Raw genomic sequence first — 13,368 nt, 5'->3', positions numbered from 1 at the left:
CAGAATCTTTTGCATTTAACAGGTAATCTGTGGCAACGTTGGCAATAAATTTTTTATTTAATCAGTTAAGAACAAATTCTTATTTTCAATGACAGTCTAGGAACAGTGCCTTGCTCTGGGGTAGAATGACAGAGTTTTACCTTGTCAGCTCGGGGATTCAATCTTGTAACCTTCCGGTTACTAGTCCAACACTCTAACCACTAGGCTACCTGCCACCTCACTTGAATAACTTTTAAAACATGTATTCATATATAGTATGATTTAAAAAAATATATATCTGTGTCCATATTGTTCATTAGTTTCTAGTTGATAGACCATATGGTTCAAGAGAAAATAACCTAATTAATGAAAAAAGCATCTAATCAACAATGGCATTATTTTCAATTAACTCTGCAACTCTTCGAACTATTGTGTTTTTTCCACAACTGCCACCAATTTGGCACCAAAACATTTACAACAAAGACATAATGACATAGTAAAAAAAAAAGTATGTAAAAAAAAATGAATATAAAAGAATACAGTATTTCATGCTGAAATCCTCATATATAATACCAATGCTATTCACTAAGTTGATGGTTTATACACTGCTCAAAAAAATAAAGGGAACACTTAAACAACACAATGTAACTCCAAGTCAATCACACTTCTGTGAAATCAAACTGTCCACTTAGGAAGCAACACTGATTGACAATAAATTCCACATGCTGTTGTGCAAATGGAATAGACAACAGGTGGAAATTATAGGCAATTAGCAAGACACCCCCAATAAAGGAGTGGTTCTGCAGGTGGTGACCACAGACCACTTCTCAGTTCCTATGCTTCCTGGCTGATGTTTTGGTCACTTTTGAATGCTGGCGGTGCTTTCACTCTAGTGGTAGCATGAGACGGAGTCTACAACCCACACAAGGGGCTCAGGTAGTGCAGCTCATCCAGGATGGCACATCAATGCGAGTTGTGGCAAGAAGGTTTGCTGTCTCTGTCAGCGTAGTGTCCAGAGCATGGAGGCGCTACCAGGAGACAGGCCAGTACATCAGGAGACGTGGAGGAGGCCGTAGGAGGGCAACAACCCAGCAGCAGGACCGCTACCTCCGCCTTTGTGCAAGGAGGAGCAGGAGGAGCACTGCCAGTGCCCTGCAAAATGACCTCCAGCAGGCCACAAATGTGAATGTGTCTGCTCAAACGGTCAGAAACAGACTCCATGAGGGTGGTATGAGGGCCCGACGTCCACAGGTGGGGGTTGTGCTTACAGCCCAACACCGTGCAGGACGTTTGGCATTTGCCAGAGAACACCAAGATTGGCAAATTCGCCACTGGCGCCCTGTGCTCTTCACAGATGAAAGCAGGTTCACACTGAGCACATGTGACAGACGTGACAGAGTCTGGAGACGCCGTGGAGAACGTTCTGCTGCCTGCAACATCCTCCAGCATGACCGGTTTGGCGGTGGGTCAGTCATGGTGTGGGGTGGCATTTCTTTGGGGGGCCGCACAGAACTCCATGTGCTCGCCAGAGGTAGCCTGACTGCCATTAGGTACCGAGATGAGATCCTCAGATCCCTTGTGAGACCATATGCTGGTGCGGTTGGCCCTGGGTTCCTCCTAATGCAAGACAATGCTAGACCTCATGTGGCTGGAGTGTGTCAGCAGTTCCTGCAAGAGGAAGGCATTGATGCTATGGACTGGCCCGCCCGTTCCCCAGACCTGAATCCAATTGAGCACATCTGGGACATCATGTCTCGCTCCATCCACCAACGCCACGTTGCACCACAGACTGTCCAGGAGTTGGCGGATGCTTTAGTCCAGGTCTGGGAGGAGATCCCTCAGGAGACCATCCGCCACCTCATCAGGAGCATGCCCAGGCATTGTAGGGAGGTCATACAGGCACGTGGAGGCCACACACACTACTGAGCCTCATTTTGACTTGTTTTAAGGACATTACATCAAAGTTGGATCAGCCTGTAGTGTGGTTTTCCACTTTAATTTTGAGTGTGACTCCAAATCCAGACCTCCATGGGTTGATAAATTTGATTTCCATTGATAATGTTTGTGTGATTTTGTTGTCAGCACATTCAACTATGTAAAGAAAAAAGTATTTAATAAGAATATTTCATTCATTCAGATCTAGCATGTGTTATTTTAGAGTTCCCTTAATTTTTTTGAGCAGTGTATATAGGATTTTGTTTTTCATGACATTTTTTATTTTAAAATAATCATATTTGATTATTTTATATATATTTAGAACATAAAGTCAGAGATAATTACAGACACCTGTGATAATCTGTAGTACCCAAAATGGCCACTAGATGTCTCACGATAAAATAATAAAATCCTTTAAAAAGTTACCAAAATTCGGGTAGTTTACTGGTAAACAAAAAGTTTCCAGTTATATACCCTCCCTTTGCCACCCTTGGTCTGATACAGTATGTAGAACAGAGGCGTTGTCAGGCACCACAACAGTTCAGTGTTACAAAGGGTGACTGGGGGAAGATGGGGTGAATCGACAACAAGCAGCAACACTCCTGTCCCCTTGGTATTAGTTTACAATGAGACACAGCCTCCCTGTCCCTGGAGTCTCTCCACTAGGTACCAAACAAGGAAGACAGCCCATGCAGAAATTACACTGTGTGGCATGGCAGCTCAGAGCACAAGAAATGTTACAGTATACAGCTCCATTGAGATGTTGCAACTGCCTGGGAACAGTGTTGTCAAGTCCGACGATCAAGCTTATTTATGGTAACATAATAATTAATTTAATATTTACTGGCTTATTGCATCTATCATCAAGGCAAGCACAAAGTAGTAAAAGGAAAATATATTTCTAAGCCTCTTCAGACAAACAGAAAGCTCTCAAATAAAATATAAAGAACAAAATTCTAAATGCAACATGCAACAATTTCAACGATTTTACTGAGTTACAGTTCATATAAGGAAATCAGTCAAATCAGGCCCTTTTCAAATCAGGCCCTAATCCATGGATTTCACATGACTGGGCAGGGGCGCACCCACTTGGGAGCCAAGCCCACCCACTGGGGAGCCAGGCCCAGCAAATCAGAATCAGTTTTTCCCCACAAAGGGTTTTATTACAGACAGAAATACTCAGTTTCATCAGCTGTCCGGGTGGCTGGTCTAAGACGATCTCATAGGCGAAGAAGCTGGATGTGGTGGTCCTGGGCTGGTGTGGTTACACGTGGACATACTGCCAAATTCTCTAAAACAAAGTCGGAGGCGGCTTATGGTAGAGAAATTAACATTAAATTCTCTGGCAACCGCTCTGGTGGACATTCCTGCAGTCAGCGTGCCAATTGCACGCTCCCTCAAAACGTGAGACATCTGTGGCATTGTGTAGTGTGACAAAACTGCATATTTTATAGTGGCATTTTATTGGTACACTGTGTAATGATCATGCTGTTTAATCAGCATATCGATATGCCACACCTGTCAGGTTTATTATCTTCGCAAAGGTGAAATATTCACTTACAGGGAAGTTAACAAAATTGTGCACAAAATTTGAGAGAAAAGCTTTTTGTGCACATGAAAAAAATCTTGGATCTTTAATTTCAGCTCATGAAACATAAGACCAACACTTTACATGTTGTGTTTATAGTTTTGTTCAGTATATGTGTAAAATTAATATATGAGCATTTCCAGGTAAAATGACTCATGTGAGCACCAACATGTGGAGTTCATAGGAGCATGTAAAATTGGGTGTCAAATGAAAGCTAAGAGTCAATTTGAATATATTTTTTGCATATTTAAGGCAAAAATATGGAAAGAGGGTCTTAGAAAACATCTACCAGAAAAAGTCTTAAAGGGTTTTAGAAATACATCAAAACACAATAATATTGGAGTAAAGACACCTGCAACCCAATTTCAACACATATTGTGTTTTGTAGAAATTATTTGCCTTGTGTACTGCATTTAGAAAGTATTCCGACCACTTGACTTTTTCCACATTTTGTTACGTTACGACCTTATTCTACACACAATACCCCATAATGACAAAGCAAAACAGTTAATTTGTTTTAGCACATTTATAAAAAGAAGAAACTTAAATATCACATTTATATAAGTATTCAGACCATTTACTCAGTGCTTTGTTGAAGCACCTTTGGCAGTGATTACAGCCTTGAGTATGACGCTACAAGCTTGGCACACCTGTATGTGGGGAGTTTCTCCCATTCTTCTCTGCAGATCCTCTCAAGCTCTGGGCTGTGTGGTTAGAGTTGTTGTCCCGACGGAAGGTGATCCTGAGCTCTCTGGAACAGGTTTTCATCAATGATCGCTCTGTGCTTTGCTCCGTTCATCTTTTCCTCGATCCTAACAAGTCTCCCAGTCCCTGCCACTGAAACACCTCTCCACAGCATGATGCTGCCACCACCATGCTTCAAAGTAAGGATGGTGCCAGGTTTCCTCCAGTTGTGATGCTTGGCATTCAGGCCAAAGAGTTCAATCTTGGTTTTATCAGAACAGAGAATCTTGTTTCTCAAGGTCTGAGAGGCCTTTAGTTGCCTTTTGGCAAACTCCAAGCAGGCTGTCATGTGCGTGGGGACCTTCAATGCTGTGACCACTGTGTTCTTGGGGACCTTCAATGCTGCAGAAATGTTTTGGTACCCTTCCCCAGACCTATTCCTTGACACAATCCTGTCTCTGAGCTCTACGGGATAATTCCTTTGACCGCATGGCTTGGTTTTTGCTCTGATATGCACTGTCCACTGTGGGACCTTACATAGACAGGTGTGTGCCTTTCCAAATCATGTCCAATCAATTGAATTTACCACAGGTGCACTCCAATCAAGTTGTAGAAACAGCACAAGGATGATCAATGTAAACAGGATGCACCTGAGCCCAATTTCGAGTCTCATAGCAGAGTGTTTGAATGCACAAGTAAATAAGATCTTTTTTGTTTTTTGTATATATATATTTTTGCAAAAATGTCTAAAAACCTATTTTCGCTTTGTCATTATGGGGTATCGTGTGTAGATTGATGAGGTAAAAAAAGATATAACCAATTTTAGAATAAGGCTGTAATGTAACAAAACGTGGAAAACTTTCCAAATGCACTGTAAGTTTAAGAAACATTGCCCGATATTTCCCATAAACCAGTAACAGAATTACTGCAATTGCAATTACTGCTACAGTGGGAATTTATAGTGGTCAAAAACCACAGTTGTGTCACCTGTTACAGACCCCCCTTCCACTTGCATACTACTATGTTCAGCTCATAACTGTTTCCTTTCTTATTCTGTCATCTGGTGGTCAAAGCAAGTGTGAAAACAACCCCTCCCTCTCTCCCTCTGCCTCTCTCTCTCTCTCTCTCTCTCTATTTAATGTCACCTCTCCCAGCTCTTACTGACACCTACCCATAAGCCCCTTCTCTTTCCATGTACTGTAACCAGCATCCTTACCCACTGAGCACCGACCGACACTGGATGTCCATGGAAATTGAGAAGTAGTTTAAATTTGGTCAGATCCCCCCGGCCTTGATTTCAACATCCACAGGCGTTGTTTTTTTATATGGTCCGGACTTTTTGACATGGGCCGGACTGGTTTTAGTTCACAAACATAGACATGGATGATTGGTTCAGATTCGGTCCAGTCCAGACCGGACCAAATTTTACCCAATCATAGCCGTCTATGCTTCACAAGTTTGGAGAGCACAGTGCAGTACATTAGAGCACAGTAGAGTACAATAGAGTACAGTAAAGTAAATTCAAGTTAAATCAAATTGAGTAGAGTATTGTTCAGTACAGTCCTGTGCTGCACTGTACAGTAGAATATAGTTTAATACAGTAGAGCATACTAGAGTTGAGGACAGTATAATGTACTGAACTATACCTTTACTGTACTCTAGTGTACTGAACTCTTACTGTACTGTTTTGTGCTGTACTGTACTCTATAAACTTGTGAAACAGATGTGATTGGTTCAGATTTGGACCGGTCCAACCAAATTTGGTCTTGTTTGGGGGTGGAGCTCATTTTATTTTTTATTTTTTATTTCACCTTTATTTAACCAGGTAGGCTAGTTGAGAACAAGTTCTCATTTGCAACTGCGACCTGGCCAAGATAAAGCATAGCAGTGTGAACAGACAACACAGAGTTACACATGGAGTAAACAATTAACAAGTCAATAACACAGTAGAAAAAAAAGGGGAGTCTATATACATTGTGTGCAAAAGGCATGAGGAGGTAGGCGAATAATTAAAATTTTGCAGATTAACACTGGAGTGATAAATGATCAGATGGACATGTACAGGTAGAGATATTGGTGTGCAAAAGAGCAGAAAAGTAAATAAATAAAAACAGTATGGGGATGAGGTAGGTGAAAATGGGTGGGCTATTTACCAATAGACTATGTACAGCTGCAGCAATCGGTTAGCTGCTCAGAAAAAAGTCTCCAACTTCAGCGATTTTTGCAATTCGTTCCAGTCACAGGCAGCAGAGTACTGGAACGAAAGGGGGCCAAATGAGGTGTTGGCTTTAGGGATGATCAGTGAGATACACCTGCTGGAGCGCGTGCTACGGATGGGTATTGCCATCGTGACCAGTGAACTGAGATAAGGTGGAGCTTTACCTAGCATGGACTTGTAGGTGACCTGGAGCCAGTGGGTCTGGCGACGAATATGTAGCGAGGGCCAGCCGACTAGAGCAGCAAGAGCAACATCATTGATATATACACAGAAAAGAGTCGGCCCGAGAATTGAACCCTGTGGCACCCCCATAGAGACTGCCAGAGGACCGGACAGCATCCCCTCCGATTTGACACACTGAACTCTGTCTGAAAAGTAATTGGTGAACCAGGCAAGGCAGTCATCCGAAAAACCGAGGCTACTGAGTCTGCCGATAAGAATATGGTGATTGACAGAGTCGAAAGCCTTGGCAAGGTCGATGAAGACGGCTGCACAGTACTGTCTTTTATCGATGGCGGTTAACAACAATAACAAGTGTGTAGATTAGAATAATACCCAAATATGCAAAGGATATTGCATATTTCAACCTTTGTGTACCTATTCAGGCTATATCCCCATGAAGAGAGTGATATTCATATCCATAATTATGCATTTCTGTATAGTACAGATCAGGGACCTATGATGTAATTCCGTTACCGGGTGTAAATCCACTTCACTTACTGTAGTTTAATAACCAAAATAGATTTTTGTTCAAGGTCAAGGTGTCAAGTCTGATACCCCATTCTTTCTGCAGACATCTTTTAATCTTATTTCGGAGCAGATATTTAAAGCCATGCTTTGGAACTTTGGAGACTACTAAGTACAGTCGTGGCCAAAAGTTTTGAGAATGACACAAATATTCATTTTCACCAAGTCTGCTGCGTCAGTGTCTTTAGATATTTTCGTCAAATGTTACTATGGAATACTGAAGTATAATTACAAGCATTTCATAAGTGTCAAAGGCTTTTATTGACAATTACATGAAGTTGATGCAAAGAGTCAATATTTGCAGTGTTAACCCTTTTTTTCAAGACCTCTGCAATCCGCTCTGGCATGCTGTCAATTAACTTCTGGGCCACCTCCTGACCGATGGCAGCCCATTCTTGCATAATCAATGCTTGGAGTTTGTCAGAATATGTGGGTTTTTGTTTGTCCACCCGCCTCTTGAGGATTGACGACAAGTTCTAAATGGGATTAAGGTCTGGGGAGTTTCCTGGCCATGGACCTAAAATATCGATGTTTTGTTCCCTGAGCCACTTAGTTATCACCTTTGCCTAATGGCAAGGTGCTCCATCATGCTGGAAAAGGCATTGTTCTTCACCAAACTGTTCCTGGATGTTTGGGAGAAGTTGCTCTTGGATGATGTGTTGGTACCATTCTTTATTCATGTTTCTGTTCTTAGGCAAAATTGTGAGTGAGCCCACTCTCTTGGCTGAGAAGCAACCCCACACATGAATGGTCTCAGGATGCTTTACTGTTGGCATGACACAGGACTGATGGTAGCGCTCATCTTGTCTTCTCCGGACAAGCTTTTTTCCAGATGCCCCAAACAATCGGAAAGGGGATTCATCAGAGAAAATGACTTTACCCCAGTCCTCAGCAGTCCAATCCCTGTACCTTTTGCAGAATATCAATCTGTCCCTGATGTTTTTCCTGGACAGAAGTGGCTTCTTTGCTGCCCTTCTTGACACCAGGCCATCCTCCAAAGGTCTTCGCCTCACTATGCGTGCAGATGCACTCACACCTGCCTGCTGCCATTCCTGAGCAAGCTCTGTACTGGTGGTTCCCCAATCCCGCAGCTGAATCAACTTTAGGAGACGGTCCTGGCGGTTGCTGGACTTTCTTGGGCGCCCTGAAGCCTTCTTCACAACAATTGAACCGCTCTCCTTGAAGTTCTTGACGATCCGATAAATGGTTGATTGTGTTGACTGTGAAGCCCTTTTTGTGCAAAGCAACGATGACGGCACGTGTTTCCTTGCAGGTAACCATGATTGACAGAGGAAGAACAATGATTCCAAGCACCACCCTCCTTTTGAAGCTTCCAGTCTGTTATTCGAACTCAATCAGCATGACAGACTGATCTCCAGCCCTGTCCTCGTCAACACTCACACCTGTGTTAATGAGAGAATCACTGACATGCTGTCAGCTGTTCCTTTTGTGGCATGGCTGAAATGTAGTGTAAATGTTTTTGGGGATTCAGTTCATTTGCATGGCAAAGAGGGACTTTGCAATTAATTGCAATTCATCTGATCATTCTTCATAACATTCTGGAGTATATGCAAATTGCCATCATACAAACTGAGGCAGCAGACTTTGTGAAAATTAATATTTGTGTCATTCTTAAAACTTTGGCCACAACTGTATTTTTTAAACCTCTTTTTTGGGGGGCTGGATATGTCAATGTGCAGTTCATACATGCATAATCTATGAGCAGAATTACTTTCTTACCTCAATTAGTCATGAAATCTCTAGTTTGAAAGATACTATTTTCTGGAAGCTGTGCTTCACTCCATTCCATTTATTTTGCTATCCTGAAAAACTTCCCAGTCCTTAACAATTACAAGCATAAACACAACATGATGCAGCCACCACTATGCTTGAAAATATGGAGAGTGGTACTCAGTAATGTGTTGTATTGTATTTTCCCCAAACATAACACTTTGTATTCAGGACCAAAAGTTAATTGCTTTACCACAATTTTTTTTTGCAGTATTAATTTAGAGTTTTGTTGCAAACAGAATGCATGTTTAGGAATATTTTTATTCTGTACAGACTTCCTTCTTTTCAGTCTGTCATTTAGGTTAGTATTGTGGAGTAACTACAATGTTGTTGATCCATCCTCAGTTATCTCCTATCACAGCCATAGGATTCATGGAGAAATCCCTGAGTGGTTTCCTTCCTCTCCAGCAACTGAATTAGGAAAGATGCCTGTATATTTGTAGTGACTGGATTGCTACACCATCCAAAGTGTAATTAATAACTTCACCCATCTACCAATAGGAGCCCTTCTTTGCGAGGCATTGGAAAACCTCCCTGGTCTTTGTGGTTGAATCGGTGTTTGAAATTGACTGCTCGACTGAGGGACCTTACAGATAATTGAATGTGTGGGGTACAGAAATGAGGTAGTCATTCAAAAATCATCTTTAACACTATTTTTGCACACAGAGTGAGTCCATGCAACTTATTATGTGACTTGTTAAGCACATTTTTACTGCTGAATGTGTTTAGGTTTGCCATGGCAAAGAGGTTGAATACTTATTGACTCAAGACATTTCAGCTTTTCATTTTTAATTAATTGGTAAAAGTAGCAAAAAACATAATTCCACTTTAACTTTATGGGGTATATTGAATCAATTTAAAATGGAGGCTGTAACACAACAACATGTGGAAAAAGTCAAGGGGTGTGAATACTCTCCGAAGACACTGTAGATTAAAGCCAAGATGTATAACTTTCAGTTTGTCGACAAATTGCCACACAGAAATACACAATAATGCGACATTATAAAAGCTCATACATCCTTATACCAAGTAAATAAAGCATATGATGACTTTAAATAAAGTGTGACAATACTACACCTACAATGTTTTTCTTCCATGCGACATGGTGTTTAAAGCATCATTTAGGCACAGAGGTGTACACACAGACAGTGTTTGTGGCACAGGTTATATGGGCGGCAGTGGAAGCACAGCGAAATAGTTAATCCATTCGTGTTTATACACTGTGCTTTGCAAAAAACAAATTCAAAATATTACACATGGAAGATCCCAAAACTTATTTTATAAGACAGAGAGAGAAACATACACATTGTTTCGGCCCTCCAAGATCAAAACGTGGTGTGTTTGCATCATTTTTGTTTTGGGCTGAATAAATATTCACTTGTGAATCTATGATTTTTGCATTGATTGTTGCAGCAAATTGCTTGTGTTTTAACTTGTTTGCAGAGCCACAGTAAAGCACTTTGAGAGTCGCCATGTAATAAAAAGCACTATGCCAAAAAATCTATTGTTATTATTATTATTGTCACTTATGATTGTCTTCCAAAAGTGGACAGGTATGTTTTCAGTAGCGCTACAGTACTAGAGTACACTACAGTATGTTTCATTACACTACAGTACTATGGTATACTAGGACATACTACGGTATATTAGGGTGTACTCACGGGTGCCATCGAAGCGGGTGGCGATGGTGTCCAGAAAGGTATTCTGGGGGGCCAGGAGGCCCTTCATCACCGGCATGTTGGCCCTGATCTAAGGTCAGCGATGGGTCCCGCAATGATCACACCATCCCAAAGGCACCAGGGTGGTGGTGGGAGGGGGGGGGTCCGCTGAGGCCTCTCAGGGAGCACAGGTGGGTGCGGGGCCAGTCCGGCAGTATAGCGAGGGGAGAGAAGCACATCTAAAAGAGGCCACCGTGGTGGAGTCCATCCACGCAGAGTCCCAGTTGGGTCCCTCCACTCTGGTCTTAGGGTGGAGTCGGTGATCAGAATCAGTGTAGAAGTTCAGCCGGGTCCTGGCGCTTTTAGTGAGCAGCGAAGGTACGTAGAACGGTAGATCAGAAAAGGGATCCAGTTGGATGTTCAGGTGTTGTCGAGATCCAAAAGAGATCTGCTGTACTTGCTCCGGTGCGTCTCTTCAGGTGCTGCTGCTCGCCCTCTCCCAAGCACCAGTCCAGAAGTTGTAGCCTAAGTCTTCCTGTTCAGTCCAATGGGGCTTCTGTTTACCACGGGAGAGAGAATCCACAACACGGCAAGGCATCTTTCTACCTCTCTCTTTCTTTGTGTGTCCCCCTTGTTCTCCCCCTCTCTCTCTGTTCTGCCGAGTTGCTGTGGCAGGCAGAGCAGTTACATCTTCGTAAGCCTTCTCACTCTGCCCCCCCCCCCCCCCCACACACTCTCTTTCTCTCTGCACTCCCTCTTTCATCCACTCCTGTGGTGGCTCAGCCAATGATATTCTTAGGTTTCACACGGCTGGCATTCTCTATAGAAACCTGGGCTCGTCTGGGGGGATGAAGAGGGGGGTGGGGGGGACTCCTCTAGGAGTGGGCGTTGACAGGACAATTCCAGCCTGTACTTCTGCTATCAACCCTCAGGTGTTGTCTACGTGTCTGACGCCTGGGGAAAGATAGATTACCTGCTGGGAGATCAATAAAAGGCTATTCTATTCTATTTCACCATATTTTATTAGACTATTCTCCTATAGTGATGAGAGGCTGCTCTTGGACACATTTTGGAATCGATGAGAAAAATAATTTTTATGCCTTTCAAGATTTTATGAATATGCGTAGCGCAGTTATGGGAATTACTGTATTATATTGCATCTTTTATGAGGCAGTATAAACAAGTAAATCGTTTTGGAGGGGGCTTTTCGTGATTTTTTTTTTTTTAACCGTAACCATGGTTCCTCAATTTGTTAGTGTATCATCAGTGAGTGTAGTTCAGAATGCCATTCCTAGAATACCTGTTCCTTGTATGCCTCATCATCACTTGCATGATAATCTCATCTGTTCTCTCTTGCACCCACCCTGTCCTTCCAAGGAAATTACCAGAAGGAAAGCCGCTGGAAAGGTATTAAAAGGATAAACCGGGAGATGTTTTATAATGAAGACTTGAAGCTAAGCACATACCTAACCACAGATCTTAATTCACTCTGACTCATTGGTCAAACAGAATTCCCGCTAGAAAGTATAATAGCTTCTGAAGAGGATGCATTCTGAAAAGAATACCAAAACGGATCTTTTTCCCTATAGCATCATTTTTGTTGTTGTATTAAACTAGAGTCTAGGGGTGTTCATGGCATCTCATATGAATGAAGGGAAATGGAAAATTATACTGAATAAAAATAGATACACAACATGTAACAATTTCAATGATTTTACTGAGTTACAGTTCATATAAGGGAATCAGTCAATTGAAATAAATCCATTAGGCTCTAATCTATGGATTTCACATGACTGGGATGTGCACAGCCATGGGTGGGCCTGGGAGGGCATAGGCCCACCCACTGGGGAGCCAGGCACAGCCAATCAGAATGAGTTTTTTTTCTACAAACAAAATACTCCTCAGAAATACTCCTCCTCCATCAGCTGTCCGGGTGTCTGGTCTCAGACGACACCGCAGGTGAAGTAGTTGGATGTGGAGGTCCCGGGCTAGCGTGGTTACACTTGGTCTGTGGTTGTGAGGCTGGTTGAACATACTGCCAAATTCTCTAAAATCGTCTTATGGTAGAGAAATGAACATTACATTCTCTGGCAATACCTCTGGTGGACATTCCTGCCGTTAGCATGCCAACTGCATGCTCCCTTAAAACTTGAGACATCTGTGGCATTGTGTTGTTTGATAAAATTATTGTCCCCAGCACAAGGTGCACCTGTGTAATGATCACACTGTTCAATCAACTTCTTGATATGCCACCTGTCAGGTGGATTAACTTGGCAAAGGATAAACGCTCACCAAAAGGGATGTGTGTATGGAACATTTTGGGGACCTTTTATGTCAGCTCATGAAACATGGGACCAACACTTTACATGTTGCGTTTATGTTTTTGTTCGGTATACTAGGAAGTTTGTACAGAATGATTTTGGGGACATTTGTTGAATCGACAGAATTCAAATTGACACGCCTCATTTTAAATATGAAAAGAGAAGTGTAAACAAAAGCTCATCATTCAGTATCTAACCATTTTCATCTTGCGGGGCACAACAAAAAAAACACTGGTTTACAGGTGTGTACTGCTTTATACAGTTAAATTAATTTATATGAACCCTTTATGTTCAATTCGAACACCGCTTATGTTCCGGGTCAAATTCACCCGTACACAAAGAATATCAAGATCATAAATATATTATTTTAATATCCAAACATGTATTTTTTCCAGTAGCTGAGAATGTCCTCTTTCATATGCTCTCCTCCCTGAGATGATAGACCCA

The 13,368-nt window shown here is 42.1% G+C and overlaps 1 protein-coding gene across 1 annotated transcript in view; it reads right to left on the bottom strand.

Moving 5' to 3' along the window:
• kcnh4b (potassium voltage-gated channel, subfamily H (eag-related), member 4b) overlaps positions 1–11,277 on the bottom strand; it is a 66,912-nt gene extending 55,635 nt beyond the window's left edge. Inside the window, exon 1 of the mRNA XM_031799165.1 lies at positions 10,604–11,277. Coding sequence (XP_031655025.1) covers positions 10,604–10,679 — 76 coding nt within the window. The 5' untranslated portion in view covers positions 10,680–11,277. The remainder of the gene's footprint in view (positions 1–10,603) is intronic.
• Between the last annotated feature and the right edge of the window lie 2,091 nt (positions 11,278–13,368).

The sequence above is a fragment of the Oncorhynchus kisutch genome, linkage group LG20, assembly GCF_002021735.2.
Source record: "Oncorhynchus kisutch isolate 150728-3 linkage group LG20, Okis_V2, whole genome shotgun sequence".
In the NCBI taxonomy this organism is placed as follows: domain Eukaryota; kingdom Metazoa; phylum Chordata; class Actinopteri; order Salmoniformes; family Salmonidae; genus Oncorhynchus; species Oncorhynchus kisutch.
This window is presented reverse-complemented; position numbering and strand designations above follow the sequence as displayed.